Source organism: Nothobranchius furzeri, chromosome 13 (genome assembly GCF_043380555.1).
Source record: "Nothobranchius furzeri strain GRZ-AD chromosome 13, NfurGRZ-RIMD1, whole genome shotgun sequence".
NCBI classification, from domain to species: Eukaryota; Metazoa; Chordata; class Actinopteri; order Cyprinodontiformes; family Nothobranchiidae; genus Nothobranchius; species Nothobranchius furzeri.
In genome coordinates this window covers 4,379,510-4,403,790 of record NC_091753.1, presented here as the reverse complement: position 1 = coordinate 4,403,790, position 24,281 = coordinate 4,379,510, and the positions used below count along the sequence as shown (strand labels likewise).

The window sequence follows — 24,281 nt, the reverse complement described above, 5'->3', positions numbered from 1 at the left end:
CCAAGTTATAAGCCCACAAAGGTGTAACTGGACTACTTCTTTAAAGTGACACCAGGCCCTGTGACCTTTGGGACATGGTTTTACCCCCTATAGGAATGTGCGATCATCTTGAAATGTTCAGATCACTTACAACTCAATAGATTCTACCTTCTTGTAGCGTTTCAGCCTGATTGGACCTTGTTTTCACACAAATGGACCCAGAATGATGTGAAATTGTGCTTCGTGCAACATAATTCTGGGTGCCATTTACAAACCATAAGTGCTAATGACTCCATTCCTTTTTGTGGTTGTAGGGGCTGTTGATTGGAGTACACTAAAACAAACCTGATCTCTCTAGGACATTCAGAAGCCAAGTTATAAGCCCACAAATGTGTAACTGGACTACTTCTTTAAATTGACACCAGATCCGGTGATCTTTGGGACATGGTTTGACCCCCTTAGGAAAGTGCTATCATCATGAAACGTTCAGATCACTTACAACTCAGTAGATTCTACCTTCCTGTAACGTTTCAGCCTGATTGGACCTTGTTTTCACACAAATGAACCCAGAATTATGTGAAATTGTGCTTCGTGCAACATAATTCTGGGTGCCATTTAAAAAACCATAAGTGCTAATGTCTCCATTCCTTTTTGTGGTTGTAGGGGCTGTTGATTGGAGTACACTAAAGCAAACCTGATCGCTCTAGGACATTCAGAAGCCAAGTTTTAAGCCCACAAATGTGTAACTGGACTACTTCTTTAAATTGACACCAGATCCGGTGACCTTTGGGACATTGTTTGACCCCCTTAGGAAAGTGCTATCATCATGAAACGTTCAGATCACTTACAACTCAATAGATTCTACCTTCCTGTAACGTTTCAGCCTGATTGGACCTTGTTTTCACACAAATGGACCCAGAATGATGTGAAATTGTGCTTCGTGCAACATAATTCTGGGTGCCATTTACAAACCATAAGTGCTAATGACTCCATTCCTTTTTGTGGTTGTAGGGGCTGTTGGTTGGAGTACACTAAAACAAACCTGACCTCTCTAGGACATTCAGAAGCCAAGTTATAAGCCCACAAAGGTGTAACTGGACTACTTCTTTAAAGTGACACCAGGCCCGGTGACCTTTGGGACATGGTTTGACCCCCTATGGGAATGTGAGATCATCATGAAACGTTCAGATCACTTACAACTCAATAGATTCTACCTTCTTGTAATGTTTCAGCCTGATTGGACCTTGTTTTCACACAAATGGACCCAGAATGATGTGAAATTGTGCTTCGTGCAACATCATTCTGGGTGCCATTTACAAACCATAAGGCTAATGACTCCATTCCTTTTGTGGTTGTAGGGGCTGTTGATTGGAGTACACTAAAACAAACCTGATCTCTCTAGGACATTCAGAAGCCAAGTTATAAGCCCACAAATGTGTAACTGGACTACTTCTTTAAATTGACACCAGATCCGGTGACCTTTGGGACATGGTTTGATCCCCTTAGGAAAGCGCTATCATCATGAAACGTTCAGATCACTTACAACTAAATAGATTCTACCTTCCTGTAACGTTTCAGCCTGATTGGACCTTGTTTTCACACAAATGAACCCAGAATGATGTGAAATTGTGCTTCGTGCAACATAATTCTGGGTGCCATTTACAAACCATAAATGCTAATGACTCCATTCCTTTTTGTGGTTGTAGGGGCTGTTGATTGGAGTACATTAAAACAATCCAGATCTCTCTAGGACATTCAGAAGCCAAGTTATAAGCCCAAAAATGTGTAACTGGACTACTTCTTTAAATTGACACCAGATCCGGTGACCTTTGGGACATGGTTTGATCCCCTTAGGAAAGTGCTATCATCATGAAACGTTCAGATCACTTACAACTCAATAGATTCTAACTTCCTGTAACGTTTCAGCCTTATTGGACCTTGTTTTCACACAAATGGACCCAGAATCATGTGAAATTGTGCTTCGTGCAACATAATTCTGGGTGCCATTTAAAAACCATAAGTGCTAATGACTCCATTCCTTTTTGTGGTTGTAGGGGCTGTTAATTGGAGTATACTAAAACAAACCTGATCTCTCTAGGACATTAAGAAGCCACGTTATAAGCCCACAAATGTGTAACTGGACTACTTCTTTAAATTGACACCAGATCCGGTGACCTTTGGGACATGGTTTGACCCCCTTAGGAAAGTGCTATCATCATGAAACGTTCAGATCACTTACAACTCAATAGATTCTAACTTCCTGTAACGTTTCAGCCTGATTGGACCTTGTTTTCACACAAATGAACCCAGAATGATGTGAAAGTGTGCTTCGTGCAACATAATTCTGGGTGTCATTTAAAAACCATAAGTGCTAATGACTCCATTCCTCTTTGGGGTAATGGGGGCTGTTAACTGGAGTACTCTAAAACAAACCTGACCTCTCTAGGATATTCAGAAGCCAAGTTATAAGCCCACAAATGTGTAACTGGACTACTTCTTTAAAGTGACACCAGGCCCGGTGACCTTTGGGACATGGTTTGACCCCCTATAGGAATGTGCGATCATCATGAAACGTTCAGATCACTTACAACTCAATAGATTCTACCTTCTTGTAACGTTTCAGCCTGATTGGACCTTGTTTTCACACAAATGAACCCAGAATGAAGTGAAATTGTGCTTCGTGCAACATAATTCTGGGTGCCATTTACAAACCACAAGTGCTAATGACTCCATTCCTTTTTGTGGTTGTAGGGGCTGTTGATTGGAGTACACTAAAACACACCTAACCTCTCTAGGACATTCAGAAGCCAAGTTATAAGCCCACAAAGGTGTAACTGGACTACTTCTTTAAAGTGACACCAGGCCCGGTGACCTTTGGGACATGGTTTTACCCCCTATAGGAATGTGCGATCATCTTGAAATTTCAGATCACTTACAACTCAATAGATTCTACCTTCTTGTAGCGTTTCAGCCTGATGGGACCTTGTTTTCACACAAATGGACCCAGAATGATTTGAAATTGTGCTTCGTGCAACATAATTCTGGGTGCCATTTACAAACCATAAGTGCTAATGACTCCATTCCTTTTTGTGGTTGTAGGGGCTGTTGATTGGAGTACACTAAAACAAACCTGATCTCTCTAGGACATTTAGAAGCCAAGTTATAAGCCCACAAATGTGTAACTGGACTACTTCTTTAAATTGACACCAGATCCGGTGATCTTTGGGACATGGTTTGACCCCCTTAGGAAAGTGCTATCATCATGAAACGTTCAGATCACTTACAACTCAGTAGATTCTACCTTCCTGTAACGTTTCAGCCTGATTGGACCTTGTTTTCACACAAATGAACCCAGAATGATGTGAAATTGTGCTTCGTGCAACATAATTCTGGGTGCCATTTAAAAAACCATAAGTGCTAATGTCTCCATTCCTTTTTGTGGTTGTAGGGGCTGTTGATTGGAGTACACTAAAGCAAACCTGATCGCTCTAGGACATTCAGAAGCCAAGTTTTAAGCCCACAAATGTGTAACTGGACTACTTCTTTAAATTGACACCAGATCCGGTGACCTTTGGGACATGGTTTGACCCCCTATGGGAATGTGAGATCATCATGAAACGTTCAGATCACTTACAACTCAATAGATTCTACCTTCTTGTAATGTTTCAGCCTGATTGGACCTTGTTTTCACACAAATGAACCCAGAATGATGTGAAATTGTGCTTCGTGCAACATAATTCTGGGTGCCATTTACAAACCATAAATGCTAATGACTCCATTCCTTTTTGTGGTTGTAGGGGCTGTTGATTGGAGTACATTAAAACAAACCTGATCTCTCTAGGACATTCAGAAGCCAAGTTATAAGCCCACAAATGTGTAACTGGACTACTTCTTTAAATTGACACCAGATCCGGTGACCTTTGGGACATGGTTTGATCCCCTTAGGAAAGTGCTATCATCATGAAACGTTCAGATCACTTACAACTCAATAGATTCTAACTTCCTGTAACGTTTCAGCCTGATTGGACCTTGTTTTCACACAAATGGACCCAGAATCATGTGAAATTGTGCTTCGTGCAACATAATTCTGGGTGCCATTTAAAAACCATAAGTGCTAATGACTCCATTCCTTTTTGTGGTTGTAGGGGCTGTTAATTGGAGTATACTAAAACAAACCTGATCTCTCTAGGACATTCAGAAGCCACGTTATAAGCCCACAAATGTGTAACTGGACTACTTCTTTAAATTGACACCAGATCCGGTGACCTTTGGGACATGGTTTGACCCCCTTAGGAAAGTGCTATCATCATGAAACGTTCAGATCACTTACAACTCAATAGATTCTAACTTCCTGTAACGTTTCAGCCTGATTGGACCTTGTTTTCACACAAATGAACCCAGAATGATGTGAAAGTGTGCTTCGTGCAACATAATTCTGGGTGCCATTTAAAAACCATAAGTGCTAATGACTCCATTCCTCTTTGGGGTAATGGGGGCTGTTAACTGGAGTACTCTAAAACAAACCTGACCTCTCTAGGATATTCAGAAGCCAAGTTATAAGCCCACAAATGTGTAACTGGACTACTTCTTTAAAGTGACACCAGGCCCGGTGACCTTTGGGACATGGTTTGACCCCCTATAGGAATGTGCGATCATCATGAAACGTTCAGATCACTTACAACTCAATAGATTCTACCTTCTTGTAACGTTTCAGCCTGATTGGACCTTGTTTTCACACAAATGAACCCAGAATGAAGTGAAATTGTGCTTCGTGCAACATAATTCTGGGTGCCATTTACAAACCACAAGTGCTAATGACTCCATTCCTTTTTGTGGTTGTATGGGCTGTTGATTGGAGTACACTAAAACAAACCTGATCTCTCTAGGACATTCAGAAGCCAAGTTATAAGCCCACCAATTTGTAACTGTACTACTTCTTTAAATTGACACCAGATCCGGTGACATTTGGGACATGGTTTGACCCCCTTAGGAAAGTGCTATCATCATGAAACGTTCAGATCACTTACAACTCAATAGATTCTACCTTCTTGTAACGTTTCAGCCTGATTGGACCTTGTTTTCACACAAATGGACCCAGAATGATGTGAAATTGTGCTTCGTGCAACATAATTCTGGGTGCCATTTACAAACCATAAGTGCTAATGACTCCATTCCTTTTTGTGGTTGTAGGGGCTGTTGATTGGAGTACACTAAAACAAACCTGATCTCTCCAGGACATTCAGAAGCCAAGTTATAAACCCACAAATGTGTAACTGGACTACTTCTTTAAAGTGACACCAGGCCCGGTGACCTTTGGGACATGGTTTGACCCCCTATAGGAATGTGCGATCATCATGAAACGTTCAGATCACTTACAACTCAATAGATTCTACCTTCCTGTAACGTTTCAGCCTGTTTGGACCTTGTTTTCACACAAATGGACCCAGAATGATGTGAAATTGTGCTTCGTGCAACATAATTCTGGGTGCCATTTACAAACCATAAGTGCTAATGACTCCATTCCTTTTTGTGGTTGTAGGGGCTGTTGATTGGAGTACACTAAAACAAACCTGATCTCTCTAGGACATTCAGAAGCCAAGTTATAAGCCCACAAATGTGTAACTGGACTACTTCTTTAAATTGACACCAGATCCGGTGATCTTTGGGACATGGTTTGACCCCCTTAGGAAAGTGCTATCATCATGAAACGTTCAGATCACTTACAACTCAGTAGATTCTACCTTCCTGTAACGTTTCAGCCTGATTGGACCTTGTTTTCACACAAATGAACCCAGAATGATGTGAAATTGTGCTTCGTGCAACATAATTCTGGGTGCCATTTAAAAAACCATAAGTGCTAATGTCTCCATTCCTTTTTGTGGTTGTAGGGGATGTTGATTGGAGTACACTAAAGCAAACCTGATCGCTCTAGGACATTCAGAAGCCAAGTTTTAAGCCCACACATGTGTAACTGGACTACTTCTTTAAATTGACACCAGATCCGGTGACCTTTGGGACATGGTTTGACCCCCTATGGGAATGTGAGATCATCATGAAACGTTCAGATCACTTACAACTCAATAGATTCTACCTTCTTGTAATGTTTCAGCCTGATTGGACCTTGTTTTCACACAAATGGACCCAGAATCATGTGAAATTGTGCTTCGTGCAACATAATTCTGGGTGCCATTTACAAACCATAAGGCTAATGACTCCATTCCTTTTGTGGTTGTAGGGGCTGTTGATTGGAGTACACTAAAACAAACCTGATCTCTCTAGGACATTCAGAAGACAAGTTATAAGCCCACAAATGTGTAACTGGACTACTTCTTTAAATTGACACCAGATCCGGTGACCTTTGGGACATGGTTTGATCCCCTTAGGAAAGCGCTATCATCATGAAACGTTCAGATCACTTACAACTAAATAGATTCTACCTTCCTGTAACGTTTCAGCCTGATTGGACCTTGTTTTCACACAAATGAACCCAGAATGATGTGAAATTGTGCTTCGTGCAACATAATTCTGGGTGCCATTTACAAACCATAAATGCTAATGACTCCATTCCTTTTTGTGGTTGTAGGGGCTGTTGACTGGAGTACATTAAAACAAACCTGATCTCTCTAGGACATTCAGAAGCCAAGTTATAAGCCCAAAAATGTGTAACTGGACTACTTCTTTAAATTGACACCAGATCCGGTGACCTTTGGGACATGGTTTGATCCCCTTAGGAAAGTGCTATCATCATGAAACGTTCAGATCACTTACAACTCAATAGATTCTAACTTCCTGTAACGTTTCAGCCTGATTGGACCTTGTTTTCACACAAATGGACCCAGAATCATGTGAAATTGTGCTTCGTGCAACATAATTCTGGGTGCCATTTAAAAACCATAAGTGCTAATGACTCCATTCCTTTTTGTGGTTGTAGGGGCTGTTAATTGGAGTATACTAAAACAAACCTGATCTCTCTAGGACATTCAGAAGCCACGTTATAAGCCCACAAATGTGTAACTGGACTACTTCTTTAAATTGACACCAGATCCGGTGACCTTTGGGACATGGTTTGACCCCCTTAGGAAAGTGCTATCATCATGAAACGTTCAGATCACTTACAACTCAATAGATTCTAACTTCCTGTAACGTTTCAGCCTGATTGGACCTTGTTTTCACACAAATGAACCCAGAATGATGTGAAAGTGTGCTTCGTGCAACATAATTATGGGTGCCATTTAAAAACCATAAGTGCTAATGACTCCATTCCTCTTTGGGGTAATGGGGGCTGTTAACTGGAGTACTCTAAAACAAACCTGACCTCTCTAGGATATTCAGAAGCCAAGTTATAAGCCCACAAATGTGTAACTGGACTACTTCTTTAAAGTGACACCAGGCCCGGTGACCTTTGGGACATGGTTTGACCCCCTATAGGAATGTGCGATCATCATGAAACGTTCAGATCACTTACAACTCAATAGATTCTACCTTCTTGTAACGTTTCAGCCTGATTGGACCTTGTTTTCACACAAATGAACCCAGAATGAAGTGAAATTGTGCTTCGTGCAACATAATTCTGGGTGCCATTTACAAACCACAAGTGCTAATGACTCCATTCCTTTTTGTGGTTGTATGGGCTGTTGATTGGAGTACACTAAAACAAACCTGATCTCTCTAGGACATTCAGAAGCCAAGTTATAAGCCCACCAATTTGTAACTGTACTACTTCTTTAAATTGACACCAGATCCGGTGACATTTGGGACATGGTTTGACCCCCTTAGGAAAGTGCTATCATCATGAAACGTTCAGATCACTTACAACTCAATAGATTCTACCTTCTTGTAACGTTTCAGCCTGATTGGACCTTGTTTTCACACAAATGGACCCAGAATGATGTGAAATTGTGCTTCGTGCAACATAATTCTGGGTGCCATTTACAAACCATAAGTGCTAATGACTCCATTCCTTTTTGTGGTTGTAGGGGCTGTTGATTGGAGTACACTAAAACAAACCTGATCTCTCCAGGACATTCAGAAGCCAAGTTATAAACCCACAAATGTGTAACTGGACTACTTCTTTAAAGTGACACCAGGCCCGGTGACCTTTGGGACATGGTTTGACCCCCTATAGGAATGTGCGATCATCATGAAACGTTCAGATCACTTACAACTCAATAGATTCTACCTTCCTGTAACGTTTCAGCCTGTTTGGACCTTGTTTTCACACAAATGGACCCAGAATGATGTGAAATTGTGCTTCGTGCAACATAATTCTGGGTGCCATTTACAAACCATAAGTGCTAATGACTCCATTCCTTTTTGTGGTTGTAGGGGCTGTTGATTGGAGTACACTAAAACAAACCTGATCTCTCTAGGACATTCAGAAGCCAAGTTATAAGCCCACAAATGTGTAACTGGACTACTTCTTTAAATTGACACCAGATCCGGTGATCTTTGGGACATTGTTTGACCCCCTTAGGAAAGTGCTATCATCATGAAACGTTCAGATCACTTACAACTCAGTAGATTCTACCTTCCTGTAACGTTTCAGCCTGATTGGACCTTGTTTTCACACAAATGAACCCAGAATGATGTGAAATTGTGCTTCGTGCAACATAATTCTGGGTGCCATTTAAAAAACCATAAGTGCTAATGTCTCCATTCCTTTTTGTGGTTGTAGGGGCTCTTGATTGGAGTACACTAAAGCAAACCTGATCGCTCTAGGACATTCAGAAGCCAAGTTTTAAGCCCACACATGTGTAACTGGACTACTTCTTTAAATTGACACCAGATCCGGTGACCTTTGGGACATGGTTTGACCCCCTATGGGAATGTGAGATCATCATGAAACGTTCAGATCACTTACAACTCAATAGATTCTACCTTCTTGTAATGTTTCAGCCTGATTGGACCTTGTTTTCACACAAATGGACCCAGAATCATGTGAAATTGTGCTTCGTGCAACATAATTCTGGGTGCCATTTACAAACCATAAGGCTAATGACTCCATTCCTTTTGTGGTTGTAGGGGCTGTTGATTGGAGTACACTAAAACAAACCTGATCTCTCTAGGACATTCAGAAGCCAAGTTATAAGCCCACAAATGTGTAACTGGACTACTTCTTTAAATTGACACCAGATCCGGTGACCTTTGGGACATGGTTTGATCCCCTTAGGAAAGCGCTATCATCATGAAACGTTCAGATCACTTACAACTAAATAGATTCTACCTTCCTGTAACGTTTCAGCCTGATTGGACCTTGTTTTCACACAAATGAACCCAGAATGATGTGAAATTGTGCTTCGTGCAACATAATTCTGGGTGCCATTTACAAACCATAAATGCTAATGACTCCATTCCTTTTTGTGGTTGTAGGGGCTGTTGACTGGAGTACATTAAAACAAACCTGATCTCTCTAGGACATTCAGAAGCCAAGTTATAAGCCCACAAATGTGTAACTGGACTACTTCTTTAAATTGACACCAGATCCGGTGACCTTTGGGACATGGTTTGATCCCCTTAGGAAAGTGCTATCATCATGAAACGTTCAGATCACTTACAACTCAATAGATTCTAACTTCCTGTAACGTTTCAGCCTGATTGGACCTTGTTTTCACACAAATGGACCCAGAATCATGTGAAATTGTGCTTCGTGCAACATAATTCTGGGTGCCATTTAAAAACCATAAGTGCTAATGACTCCATTCCTTTTTGTGGTTGTAGGGGCTGTTAATTGGAGTATACTAAAACAAACCTGATCTCTCTAGGACATTCAGAAGCCACGTTATAAGCCCACAAATGTGTAACTGGACTACTTCTTTAAATTGACACCAGATCCGGTGACCTTTGGGACATGGTTTGACCCCCTTAGGAAAGTGCTATCATCATGAAACGTTCAGATCACTTACAACTCAATAGATTCTAACTTCCTGTAACGTTTCAGCCTGATTGGACCTTGTTTTCACACAAATGAACCCAGAATGATGTGAAAGTGTGCTTCGTGCAACATAATTCTGGGTGCCATTTAAAAACCATAAGTGCTAATGACTCCATTCCTCTTTGGGGTAATGGGGGCTGTTAACTGGAGTACTCTAAAACAAACCTGACCTCTCTAGGATATTCAGAAGCCAAGTTATAAGCCCACAAATGTGTAACTGGACTACTTCTTTAAAGTGACACCAGGCCCGGTGACCTTTGGGACATGGTTTGACCCCCTATAGGAATGTGCGATCATCATGAAACGTTCAGATCACTTACAACTCAATAGATTCTACCTTCTTGTAACGTTTCAGCCTGATTGGACCTTGTTTTCACACAAATGAACCCAGAATGAAGTGAAATTGTGCTTCGTGCAACATAATTCTGGGTGCCATTTACAAACCACAAGTGCTAATGACTCCATTCCTTTTTGTGGTTGTAGGGGCTGTTGATTGGAGTACACTAAAACACACCTAACCTCTCTAGGACATTCAGAAGCCAAGTTATAAGCCCACAAAGGTGTAACTGGACTACTTCTTTAAAGTGACACCAGGCCCGGTGACCTTTGGGACATGGTTTTACCCCCTATAGGAATGTGCGATCATCTTGAAATTTCAGATCACTTACAACTCAATAGATTCTACCTTCTTGTAGCGTTTCAGCCTGATGGGACCTTGTTTTCACACAAATGGACCCAGAATGATGTGAAATTGTGCTTCGTGCAACATAATTCTGGGTGCCATTTACAAACCATAAGTGCTAATGACTCCATTCCTTTTTGTGGTTGTAAGGGCTGTTGATTGGAGTACACTAAAACAAACCTGATCTCTCTAGGACATTTAGAAGCCAAGTTATAAGCCCACAAATGTGTAACTGGACTACTTCTTTAAATTGACACCAGATCCGGTGATCTTTGGGACATGGTTTGACCACCTTAGGAAAGTGCTATCATCATGAAACGTTCAGATCACTTACAACTCAGTAGATTCTACCTTCCTGTAACGTTTCAGCCTGATTGGACCTTGTTTTCACACAAATGAACCCAGAATGATGTGAAATTGTGCTTCGTGCAACATAATTCTGGGTGCCATTTAAAAAACCATAAGTGCTAATGTCTCCATTCCTTTTTGTGGTTGTAGGGGCTGTTGATTGGAGTACACTAAAGCAAACCTGATCGCTCTAGGACATTCAGAAGCCAAGTTTTAAGCCCACAAATGTGTAACTGGACTACTTCTTTAAATTGACACCAGATCCGGTGACCTTTGGGACATGGTTTGATCCCCTTAGGAAAGTGCTATCATCATGAAACGTTCAGATCACTTACAACTCAATAGATTCTAACTTCCTGTAACGTTTCAGCCTGATTGGACCTTGTTTTCACACAAATGGACCCAGAATCATGTGAAATTGTGCTTCGTGCAACATAATTCTGGGTGCCATTTAAAAACCATAAGTGCTAATGACTCCATTCCTTTTTGTGGTTGTAGGGGCTGTTAATTGGAGTATACTAAAAAAAACCTGATCTCTCTAGGACATTCAGAAGCCACGTTATAAGCCCACAAATGTGTAACTGGACTACTTCTTTAAATTGACACCAGATCCGGTGACCTTTGGGACATGGTTTGACCCCCTTAGGAAAGTGCTATCATCATGAAACGTTCAGATCACTTACAACTCAATAGATTCTAACTTCCTGTAACGTTTCAGCCTGATTGGACCTTGTTTTCACACAAATGAACCCAGAATGATGTGAAAGTGTGCTTCGTGCAACATAATTCTGGGTGCCATTTAAAAACCATAAGTGCTAATGACTCCATTCCTCTTTGGGGTAATGGGGGCTGTTAACTGGAGTACTCTAAAACAAACCTGACCTCTCTAGGATATTCAGAAGCCAAGTTATAAGCCCACAAATGTGTAACTGGACTACTTCTTTAAAGTGACACCAGGCCCGGTGACCTTTGGGACATGGTTTGACCCCCTATAGGAATGTGCGATCATCATGAAACGTTCAGATCACTTACAACTCAATAGATTCTACCTTCTTGTAACGTTTCAGCCTGATTGGACCTTGTTTTCACACAAATGAACCCAGAATGAAGTGAAATTGTGCTTCGTGCAACATAATTCTGGGTGCCATTTACAAACCACAAGTGCTAATGACTCCATTCCTTTTTGTGGTTGTATGGGCTGTTGATTGGAGTACACTAAAACAAACCTGATCTCTCTAGGACATTCAGAAGCCAAGTTATAAGCCCACCAATTTGTAACTGTACTACTTCTTTAAATTGACACCAGATCCGGTGACATTTGGGACATGGTTTGACCCCCTTAGGAAAGTGCTATCATCATGAAACGTTCAGATCACTTACAACTCAATAGATTCTACCTTCTTGTAACGTTTCAGCCTGATTGGACCTTGTTTTCACACAAATGGACACAGAATGATGTGAAATTGTGCTTCGTGCAACATAATTCTGGGTGCCATTTACAAACCATAAGTGCTAATGACTCCATTCCTTTTTGTGGTTGTAGGGGCTGTTGATTGGAGTACACTAAAACAAACCTGATCTCTCCAGGACATTCAGAAGCCAAGTTATAAACCCACAAATGTGTAACTGGACTACTTCTTTAAAGTGACACCAGGCCCGGTGACCTTTGGGACATGGTTTGACCCCCTATAGGAATGTGCGATCATCATGAAACGTTCAGATCACTTACAACTCAGTAGATTCTACCTTCCTGTAACGTTTCAGCCTGATTGGACCTTGTTTTCACACAAATGAACCCAGAATGATGTGAAATTGTGCTTCGTGCAACATAATTCTGGGTGCCATTTAAAAAACCATAAGTGCTAATGTCTCCATTCCTTTTTGTGGTTGTAGGGGCTGTTGATTGGAGTACACTAAAGCAAACCTGATCGCTCTAGGACATTCAGAAGCCAAGTTTTAAGCCCACACATGTGTAACTGGACTACTTCTTTAAATTGACACCAGATCCGGTGACCTTTGGGACATGGTTTGACCCCCTATGGGAATGTGAGATCATCATGAAACGTTCAGATCACTTACAACTCAATAGATTCTACCTTCTTGTAATGTTTCAGCCTGATTGGACCTTGTTTTCACACAAATGGACCCAGAATAATGTGAAATTGTGCTTCGTGCAACATAATTCTGGGTGCCATTTACAAACCATAAGGCTAATGACTCCATTCCTTTTGTGGTTGTAGGGGCTGTTGATTGGAGTACACTAAAACAAACCTGATCTCTCTAGGACATTCAGAAGCCAAGTTATAAGCCCACAAATGTGTAACTGGACTACTTCTTTAAATTGACACCAGATCCGGTGACCTTTGGGACATGGTTTGATCCCCTTAGGAAAGCGCTATCATCATGAAACGTTCAGATCACTTACAACTAAATAGATTCTACCTTCTTGTAACGTTTCAGCCTGATTGGACCTTGTTTTCACACAAATGAACCCAGAATGAAGTGAAATTGTGCTTCGTGCAACATAATTCTGGGTGCCATTTACAAACCACAAGTTCTAATGACTCCATTCCTTTTTGTGGTTGTATGGGCTGTTGATTGGAGTACACTAAAACAAACCTGATCTCTCTAGGACATTCAGAAGCCAAGTTATAAGCCCACCAATTTGTAACTGTACTACTTCTTTAAATTGACACCAGATCCGGTGACATTTGGGACATGGTTTGACCCCCTTAGGAAAGTGCTATCATCATGAAACGTTCAGATCACTTACAACTCAATAGATTCTACCTTCTTGTAACGTTTCAGCCTGATTGGACCTTGTTTTCACACAAATGGACACAGAATGATGTGAAATTGTGCTTCGTGCAACATAATTCTGGGTGCCATTTACAAACCATAAGTGCTAATGACTCCATTCCTTTTTGTGGTTGTAGGGGCTGTTGATTGGAGTACACTAAAACAAACCTGATCTCTCCAGGACATTCAGAAGCCAAGTTATAAACCCACAAATGTGTAACTGGACTACTTCTTTAAAGTGACACCAGGCCCGGTGACCTTTGGGACATGGTTTGACCCCCTATAGGAATGTGCGATCATCATGAAACGTTCAGATCACTTACAACTCAGTAGATTCTACCTTCCTGTAACGTTTCAGCCTGATTGGACCTTGTTTTCACACAAATGAACCCAGAATGATGTGAAATTGTGCTTCGTGCAACATAATTCTGGGTGCCATTTAAAAAACCATAAGTGCTAATGTCTCCATTCCTTTTTGTGGTTGTAGGGGCTGTTGATTGGAGTACACTAAAGCAAACCTGATCGCTCTAGGACATTCAGAAGCCAAGTTTTAAGCCCACACATGTGTAACTGGACTACTTCTTTAAATTGACACCAGATCCGGTGACCTTTGGGACATGGTTTGACCCCCTATGGGAATGTGAGATCATCATGAAACGTTCAGATCACTTACAACTCAATAGATTCTACCTTCTTGTAATGTTTCAGCCTGATTGGACCTTGTTTTCACACAAATGGACCCAGAATAATGTGAAATTGTGCTTCGTGCAACATAATTCTGGGTGCCATTTACAAACCATAAGGCTAATGACTCCATTCCTTTTGTGGTTGTAGGGGCTGTTGATTGGAGTACACTAAAACAAACCTGATCTCTCTAGGACATTCAGAAGCCAAGTTATAAGCCCACAAATGTGTAACTGGACTACTTCTTTAAATTGACACCAGATCCGGTGACCTTTGGGACATGGTTTGATCCCCTTAGGAAAGCGCTATCATCATGAAACGTTCAGATCACTTACAACTAAATAGATTCTACCTTCCTGTAACGTTTCAGCCTGATTGGACCTTGTTTTCACACAAATGGACACAGAATGATGTGAAATTGTGCTTCGTGCAACATAATTCTGGGTGCCATTTACAAACCATAAGTGCTAATGACTCCATTCCTTTTTGTGGTTGTAGGGGCTGTTGATTGGAGTACACTAAAACAAACCTGATCTCTCCAGGACATTCAGAAGCCAAGTTATAAACCCACAAATGTGTAACTGGACTACTTCTTTAAAGTGACACCAGGCCCGGTGACCTTTGGGACATGGTTTGACCCCCTATAGGAATGTGCGATCATCATGAAACGTTCAGATCACTTACAACTCAGTAGATTCTACCTTCCTGTAACGTTTCAGCCTGATTGGACCTTGTTTTCACACAAATGAACCCAGAATGATGTGAAATTGTGCTTCGTGCAACATAATTCTGGGTGCCATTTAAAAAACCATAAGTGCTAATGTCTCCATTCCTTTTTGTGGTTGTAGGGGCTGTTGATTGGAGTACACTAAAGCAAACCTGATCGCTCTAGGACATTCAGAAGCCAAGTTTTAAGCCCACACATGTGTAACTGGACTACTTCTTTAAATTGACACCAGATCCGGTGACCTTTGGGACATGGTTTGACCCCCTATGGGAATGTGAGATCATCATGAAACGTTCAGATCACTTACAACTCAATAGATTCTACCTTCTTGTAATGTTTCAGCCTGATTGGACCTTGTTTTCACACAAATGGACCCAGAATAATGTGAAATTGTGCTTCGTGCAACATAATTCTGGGTGCCATTTACAAACCATAAGGCTAATGACTCCATTCCTTTTGTGGTTGTAGGGGCTGTTGATTGGAGTACACTAAAACAAACCTGATCTCTCTAGGACATTCAGAAGCCAAGTTATAAGCCCACAAATGTGTAACTGGACTACTTCTTTAAATTGACACCAGATCCGGTGACCTTTGGGACATGGTTTGATCCCCTTAGGAAAGCGCTATCATCATGAAACGTTCAGATCACTTACAACTAAATAGATTCTACCTTCCTGTAACGTTTCAGCCTGATTGGACCTTGTTTTCACACAAATGAACCCAGAATGATGTGAAATTGTGCTTTGTGCAACATAATTCTGGGTGCCATTTACAAACCATAAATGCTAATGACTCCATTCCTTTTTGTGGTTGTAGGGGCTGTTGATTGGAGTACATTAAAACAAACCTGATCTCTCTAGGACATTCAGAAGCCAAGTTATAAGCCCACAAATGTGTAACTGGACTACTTCTTTAAATTGACACCAGATCCGGTGACCTTTGGGACATGGTTTGATCCCCTTAGGAAAGTGCTATCATCATGAAACGTTCAGATCACTTACAACTCAATAGATTCTAACTTCCTGTAACGTTTCAGCCTGATTGGACCTTGTTTTCACACAAATGGACCCAGAATCATGTGAAATTGTGCTTCGTGCAACATAATTCTGGGTGCCATTTAAAAACCATAAGTGCTAATGACTCCATTCCTTTTTGTGGTTGTAGGGGCTGTTAATTGGAGTATACTAAAACAAACCTGATCTCTCTAGGACATTCAGAAGCCACGTTATAAGCCCACAAATGTGTAACTGGACTACTTCTTTAAATTGACACCAGATCCGGTGACCTTTGGGACATGGTTTGACCCCCTTAGGAAAGTGCTATCATCATGAAACGTTCAGATCACTTACAGCTCAATAGATTCTAACTTCCTGTAACGTTTCAGCCTGATTGGACCTTGTTTTCACACAAATGAACCCAGAATGATGTGAAAGTGTGCTTCGTGCAACATAATTCTGGGTGCCATTTAAAAACCATAAGTGCTAATGACTCCATTCCTCTTTGGGGTAATGGGGGCTGTTAACTGGAGTACTCTAAAACAAACCTGACCTCTCTAGGATATTCAGAAGCCAAGTTATAAGCCCACAAATGTGTAACTGGACTACTTCTTTAAAGTGACACCAGGCCCGGTGACCTTTGGGACATGGTTTGACCCCCTATAGGAATGTGCGATCATCATGAAACGTTCAGATCACTTACAACTCAATAGATTCTACCTTCTTGTAACGTTTCAGCCTGATTGGACCTTGTTTTCACACAAATGAACCCAGAATGAAGTGAAATTGTGCTTCGTGCAACATAATTCTGGGTGCCATTTACAAACCACAAGTGCTAATGACTCCATTCCTTTTTGTGGTTGTATGGGCTGTTGATTGGAGTACACTAAAACAAACCTGATCTCTCTAGGACATTCAGAAGCCAAGTTATAAGCCCACCAATTTGTAACTGTACTACTTCTTTAAATTGACACCAGATCCGGTGACCTTTGGGACATGGTTTGACCCCCTTAGGAAAGTGCTATCATCATGAAACGTTCAGATCACTTACAACTCAATAGATTCTACCTTCTTGTAACGTTTCAGCCTGATTGGACCTTGTTTTCACACAAATGGACCCAGAATGATGTGAAATTGTGCTTCGTGCAACATAATTCTGGGTGCCATTTACAAACCATAAGTGCTAATGACTCCATTCCTTTTTGTGGTTGTAGGGGCTGTTGATTGGAGTACACTAAAACAAACCTGATCTCTCCAGGACATTCAGAAGCCAAGTTATAAGCCCACAAATGTGTAACTGGACTACTTCTTTAAAGTGACACCAGGCCCGGTGACCTTTGGGACATGGTTTGACCCCCTATAGGAATGTGCGATCATCATGAAACGTTCAGATCACTTACAACTCAATAGATTCTACCTTCTTGTAACGTTTCAGCCTGATTGGACCTTGTTTTCACACAAATTAACCATAGACTGTACATATACTGGACAAACGGATTCCATTGGCTTCAATAACACGTTTGTTGTCTATAATGGGAGGTGGCCACCACCGCCATTTTGACCGTGTCACAGGTTCCGTCCAGCCCAGACAATTCCATAAAAGGTAAGAGAGGAGGCGCTGAGGGTGTGGCTGTAAGGCTGGGCTCGAGTGACGACACCCAGGCGAACTAGCTACGAGCTAACCTGAAGCTAACCCTGGCTAACCCAAAGCTAAAGCGGAGGTGGGAGCCGAGCTAACGGATGTAGCCACCTAGCTTCAACCCAACCGGAGCTAACTGGAACACCCATCGACCTGAACCTTACACGGAGTTTAGGTGGAGGTTTTCTGCGCCTGTTCGTGAGAAGTACCTGTATTAAAAAAGTTTTAAATCGGTAAGTTTATAATGTATTTCCCTAATGAAAACATTTTGCTTTGAGCAAGTTTTCAGTACAGTTTTTTTCGGCGCTATCACTCCTGAGTCGCACCAGCCATTAAATGTATCATGAATAAGAGAAAATATATTTAAGTCGTATTTTGGGGGGACATTTTATTATCTTTCTTACAAAATCTGAGACCAAGCGTTTCACATAGCAACACAAGCACCGGTAACCATAACAGAATGAACAACAGCCAGCAGAGGAGAGGATGGCGGTGTTTCAAACCCTCCCGGCCGGCGAGGACAGCTCATTCCTGGGCTGGAGCCGGCCCTCAGCACCCCGCCACAGGCTCTAACAGATGCTGGCGGTGTTTGAAACCCTCCCAGCGGGACAGGGGAACTCATTCTTGTGTGGGTCGGAGTCGGCCCGCAGCAGCGCGGTGTAGCCTACATATTTTGTTATATAAGTCGCTCCGGAGTATAAGTAGCAGGACCAGCCAGAATATGTAAAAAAAGTGCGAGTTATAGTCCGGAAAATATTGCAGTTATTCGTATTCGAGCTAAATTAGCAGCGTAAATACATTTCATATATTTCCAAAATGTGATACTTGTTTGTATCTTGTACAGCCAACTAGTCTTTATTCTGGACTCAGTACAATTTACCAAAAGTAAAGAGACATTCTACAGATGAAGTAAGCACAAGATAACTTACTGGAAGACACGGAATTATCATCAGAACCAGAACAAGAGAGCCTGATAACAGTCGTGAAAATAACAGTTAAAAAGTATGTATGTATAATAGAAATAAAAACATATTAGAATTAGTGTAACTCACTGTGATCCAAACAATAAATCAGCCATAGCTGATTAGTAAATATGACATGAGGTCTGGGAGTTTTTAATTTTCATTTTTATTTTTTTGTTAGATCTGTTTAAATGTCACCATGGCAGCCTGTGTGTCTCCAACATCAGCTACACAAAGCAAGTGTAAGTTCCACATACCTGTCTCACCACTTCATGTATGGTTTTGTACTTTAAACAATTATGACAAACCTGTTATTTTTTTCTCCATAGCCATTTGGATCATTGGAGACAGCTGAGTGAGGCGTGGTGCCCAGAGAGCTGCAGAGACAACCTTGGCCTCCCTGACGTCTGTGTCTCCTGGTTCGGTTGGGGCGGACCATCGACATACATACATGTGCCGACACTTTGCGCCCTGTTTTATAAACTGTAGTGTTAAAAATAAATGTTTTTGCTCAATTACTGGAATTTCTTTGGTTAAGACAAAAGTGAGGAATAATCATTTACAAGTTATTTGTACAACAGGCCCATTTTAAATCCCAACAGTTTCTTAGCAGACAATAGAAATGTGTTCTTAACTAACTTTACTTGGTTTAAAAATCTTACTAAAATAAACTTGAGTGCCGTATTGCAAAACCCAATCATACTTGTTATGTAAACATTAGCTTTGTAGATATTTTTTACAGATATATATTTGTGTGCAACAAAAACCAAACTTAAATAGTTTGTCATTCTTTATTGAAAAACAACAAAATACAGTTATACAGAAGTGTGGGAAAATGATAATGTGAAAGTATTGCTATTTAAATGTAATCCTATTTATCTTTAAAAAGAAAAACTCTAAAAATGTCCTGTACAGCATCATGACAGAAGAATGGTGGTCTGTCTGTCAGAATGTGCTGAACAGATTTGCTCTTTGAGGAGGAGTGTCATGTTTGGAGGAAGGTACTTAACCCAAGACATGCAGAATACAACACTGACCAAAAACTGATGGAAAAAATGATTTATTTATAAGGAGGAACTTAAGGTGCACAGATAAGTCTGTGGTTGGAACTGCAACAACAGCTCAGCATCTGGAGGAGGGAGAACACAGGTGAGCTTAGGTTCTGGTTTCAAAATCCATTGTAGGCAGGCAGAGGTGTTCAGCAGACTTACTGTGGTGGGTGTATGTGTTGGCTGGAGGAGGGAGAGGTAGAGAGCCGGGGGAAGCGCAGGAGAGGGAGCAGAGGTGGAGAGAAGCGGGGCGTCCTGGTGGATGGGGCACTGGGTGAGATGAGAGGTGGGTTATGGAGGGTGGTGATAAGGTCCGTGTGTTGAATATCCAAATCCTGGAGTAGAGGTCAGTATCCAATGAGGTCGACAGGAATCCTGAAGAATGGTAAATCCAATATAAGAGCAAAAACACTACGAAATAACATTAATCCTAGGAACACTAGAGGTAACACGAGTGGCTGGTTACTACCAAAACTGAGGCAATCTTCTGGCGTCAAATTGTGTCCTCCATCCACCTTAAATAGGAAAGCACCCCGCTGATCGCTGATCAGGAACGGCTGGGGTGGAGTCACCAGAACCATGAAGAACGTGTCTCCAGAGACAACTCGGGTCCTGGTACCGATCAGGAATGCGGACCTTATCACCCAGAGCTGCCAGGTCACGCTCAAAGCCTTCATGTTCACGCTGCAGAGCCTGAACGCTGGCCAGGTGGTGGCCGTAGTTGTCTGTGTTCAGGGCCTGGTTCTTCTCCTCGATCCACTCTTTGGTCTCATCAGCGTCTCTGAGAAGACATCAGAACTCCGTCTGAGTGTGGGTCCAAACTCTACTGACCCGTAAGCGGCGCATAAGTGTGCGGGGTACCTGTGGAAGCGCTACACCTCATGGGCGCTGCCCAGCATGTTGCAGCGAGCGCCAGCGGTTGTTCAGCTCCTGGAGAGAAACCAAACCCAGTGAGATGAAGGTGGACGCCAGCGGGCTGGACGCCGGACGAGGAAACCTGGAGACGGATCGCTCAGACAGGAAGGGAAGAGCTTCCTCTTACCTTGATGGAATTAAAGTTAGCCGTCGTCTGAACGCCCAACCGTACGGTCTGAGGTCAAAGGTCACAGGAAACACACACCAGTCAGCAGTCATACAGATGCATAAAGATAACTGTAGCCATGGCAACCAGCTGACATGTCCCCACTTTCACCAGCACCTGGTGCCTGCCGGGTCACCTGAATTCCTGTGTGATGTCAGCACGGTCGGCCGTGACTGCGGTCATCAGAGGTGACCTCTGATCAGCTGAATGAACTCACCTTCTAGGGTGACGCCGTGTTACCCCGGGTTTCCACGGGAGCCGTCAGCAGCACGTTACTGCAGCAGCACGTCTTGCTCGCGTAAGCTGCTGCTTGGCCCTTCCCACGAGACGCGAAGCAGCAGGGGAGCAGCTGTCACCGACCGAGCACGAAGTCACTCGAGTGACTTCGTCAGTAAACACAACAACAAGCAGGAGAAAACTACAACATGGTTTGTGTTTTATGTTCTGTCCGTTTTATAATCGCCAATACGGACCTGAAAAACAAAGGAGACCGCTAGCTAGGTGATAACTTCTCACGGGGCCGCTCAGTTAGTAACCTTTTTTAAAAGTAAAGCAACCGGAAGGCAGTACGTTCTTTATTCTGAAAATCTCGGTAGCTTCTCTCAATTTCCGCGTCCGATTTCCTGTCTTTCCTTCCCCAAAAATGTCGAACTTGACCCGTTTCAGAGGCGTCGCGCGTAGAAAATAGAACCGGCGCGTAAAGGCCGCGACATGCTGCTCCTGAGACGTGGCCGACTCGCGCTGCTGACGGCTCCGGTGGAAAAGGTTCTGTTGACCACAGCGGTTCCTATCAGCAGCTATGACGTGCTGCTGCAGTAAACGTGCTGCTGACGACTCCTGTGGAAAGCCGGGGTTAGAGTCGGCTTCATCCTGTAAACAAACAAATGAGTGGTAACAAAAACACCACGTCTGGTTCTGGTGGAGGCGGAGGACAACACGCACCTTTCCAGGAGCAGAACCCAGATGTTCTTGTTGCTACAAACAGAGACGAGCAGAGTTAACAAACCAGGAAGTGAGAGGGACCAGCTGCTGCAGACAGGTGACGCTCACCTGAGCCTGAACCATAGGAGCCTCCTCAGCCATCAGACCTTCTGACTCCAGTTCAGATGCCACCTTGTTGATGTCCCTCAGGCGGGACTCGTTGGCCTTCAGGTCCTGCAGGACAAAAGCACCTGCTGATTATCACCTGAGCTGATCTGACAGCTGCTGCTGGAAGACAGAGAGGAGGAAAAGTCCGACCTTCTGGAAGTCGTCAAACTTCTTCTGCAAGACCTCGACCTGCTCCAGGTCCGACCCGTCTCTCCATCCTCATTCAGCTAAAGACGCGAGTTCAAGTAAAACAACCTAAAGTCACACAAACACAAAGCAGGTGTGGAGATGTTCGCTCTGAGCTGGAGGTCGTTCCTCGGCTGTGAAGGGCACACGGACCTTGTTGGTGCTGTTGAGCAGCGTGAGGATGTCGCCCTTCTTCATGGTGACCTCTCCAGGACTCTTCTCCTGGTAGTCGTACAGAGCCAGAACCAGCTCCTTCCCGGTCTCATCGTCAGTTGGAGCCACTTGTTGCTGTCGGGTTAACAGGTCTGGTGTTAGAACGTGGTGGATAAGAATGTTCTGACGGGCCGAGGGTTCTGAACCAGCGAAGTGACCTGGACCCAAACAAAGTGAGCCAGAACCTGCAGACACCTCAGAAACATGTCAGGACCAGACCTGCTCTACCTTCCTCCATTATGGTCTCTCCTTTCTGGGTGACAGCCTTGATGCGAGGTTCATGACCTGTGATCTCAGCCTGCAGAGCCTCGTGCTTCTTCAGCAGGTTCTGGACACCAATCAGGTCCTTCCCTGAGGACACATGTTAGAGTTCAGCATTATGCAGTAGACAGACCAGTTTAACCTAGGGGTTTCTTTCTTCTACTATCTGCTCTTTAACTGTATTATTTCCTGCTATTTCAGCTGTTAACTTTATTTTTTCTGTAAGTGTTTTTCTCCCCAGAAGAAGCAACAATGATGCTTTGCTGAGCTGTGGTGGCCTCATGGAGGGGGCCATCGTCTAGCACACTGCTGCTAACCACTTAATCATTCTCCCTCTCCTGATAATAACATTTTACTTTCTTTGATGTTGGATGTACTACTGCTAGTTTACCCGTTTAATTATAGATTCACTAGGATAAATACAATAAAGTTTATCTCTCGCCAAATAGAATATTTACTAAGAAATCACAATGTAACGTGTGTGTGTGTGTGTGTGTGTGTGTAAAAGCCATGCGTAGTGTTTATTTATAAAGCATATGTTGTTGGATTTTATCCAGAATCTAGACTTTGAAAATATATAGTTTAATTACAGTTTGATTTATTTGACATCTGTATAATGTTTATTATTTTGTTTTTCCCCCTAAATACCTAACGTTTTAGTTAACATGAATATTAGTCATTCATCCCAATACATGAAGTTACACATTTTAAATTTTAATAGGGGAAGACTGCAGGAGGGAGCAGTAAAATACAGGGGGTCCCCTGCAAAAACTAACTTTACGAGTCTGATGAAAGTTGCTGGTATTCCCGCTGCTTCTTCGGTAAACAGCGCCAACAAAAACAAAGAAACTTGGGATCTTGTCGGCGTGGCAGTGGGATTTAAGGGAAACGCTGTATGCCCTATAGACTTCTCAACGAGCTGCAGTATTTCTCCGGTCAGATCTGTCTCCGAGTTCCACGAGCGGTCAGCCCGCAGCAGCGAGGCGCCGCATCGATCAGCCTGCCCGGCCTGACCGCTGGGGATTACCGGATGAAAGAATAGAGCACAGAAGTGTCCCCCCAAGCGGCGCGCCCCGTCATATTTCAACCCATTTTTATCTTAAATGCACTGGGTTTTACCCTATTACCAATTTAAATATGCCCTATTAATTATTTTACCGTATTTTACATTTAAATTTCATGGTTAAACAGTACATGCTACATGTTAAACTGATAGTTAGCTAGCTACTTCGGTAAACTCAGCTAGTTTAAAGGCAGCAGTGACATAAAATACAAATATAGATTTTAACTTACCGAAAAAAATGAAGTGGAGACTCCTTGGACGCTCTATTAGTGCAATTAATACCACTGCAAGTCATTTTGTCCAACAATTGCACCAATATTATCCAAAACAGAATTCACAAGCACAGAGACTCAAAATCCCGACACAGTTTCCAGGAGAGACCGAGGCTGTACTGAGGCCTTTCCACGGAGCTAGCTCTGTGGTCACGTGGGTCTGAGGCGGCGGTCACGTGTGTCGGATGCTCATTAATTATACAGAATTTTAGGCTTTCAATACACTTAAACAGAAGAGTGAGAAAAAAATTCACCCCCCTCAGAGTTGTCATGAGTATAAACTAGATAATTTAGACGAAAAACCATTTTTTGAACCAGGCT

General features: G+C 42.5%; 1 protein-coding gene and 1 long non-coding RNA gene across 3 annotated transcripts; one reads left to right on the top strand and one right to left on the bottom strand.

Moving 5' to 3' along the window:
• Positions 1-17,931: 17,931 nt before the first annotated feature.
• LOC129156199 (uncharacterized) lies at positions 17,932-19,261 on the top strand. The gene is made up of 3 exons (XR_008560326.2): positions 17,932-18,017; positions 18,928-18,988; positions 19,076-19,261. It is a non-coding gene; the product is annotated as an uncharacterized lncRNA (long non-coding RNA).
• Positions 19,262-21,175: 1,914 nt separating this feature from the next.
• On the bottom strand, positions 21,176-24,065 carry LOC139062448 (spectrin alpha chain, non-erythrocytic 1-like). 2 transcript variants are annotated; one of them, XM_070543312.1, is made up of 7 exons: positions 23,919-24,065; positions 22,593-22,715; positions 22,305-22,522; positions 22,116-22,220; positions 21,927-22,031; positions 21,819-21,851; positions 21,176-21,746 (listed from the first exon to the last, which is right to left on the bottom strand). In XM_070543312.1, the coding sequence occupies exons 5-7, from the start codon at positions 21,957-21,959 to the stop codon at positions 21,405-21,407; spliced, it is 408 nt and encodes a 135-aa protein (XP_070399413.1). In that variant the 5' UTR covers positions 21,960-22,031; positions 22,116-22,220; positions 22,305-22,522; positions 22,593-22,715; positions 23,919-24,065; the 3' UTR covers positions 21,176-21,404. The 2 variants fall into 2 exon arrangements, with proteins under 2 accessions (XP_070399413.1, XP_070399414.1); XM_070543313.1 differs by having other exon boundaries at positions 21,514-21,746.
• Between the last annotated feature and the right edge of the window lie 216 nt (positions 24,066-24,281).

Excerpts from the sequence above, each read along its gene's own strand:
- LOC139062448 (XM_070543312.1), bottom strand. The coding sequence starts at position 21,959 with ATGGCTGAGGAGGCTCCTATGGTTCAGGCTCAG. Across the intron at positions 21,852-21,926 it reads CTCCTATGGTTCAGGCTCAG|CAACAAGAACATCTGGGTTC; the intron begins GTGAGCGTCACC and ends CTCTGTTTGTAG. Across the intron at positions 21,747-21,818 it reads TGGGTTCTGCTCCTGGAAAG|GATGAAGCCGACTCTAACCC; the intron begins GTGCGTGTTGTC and ends GTTTGTTTACAG.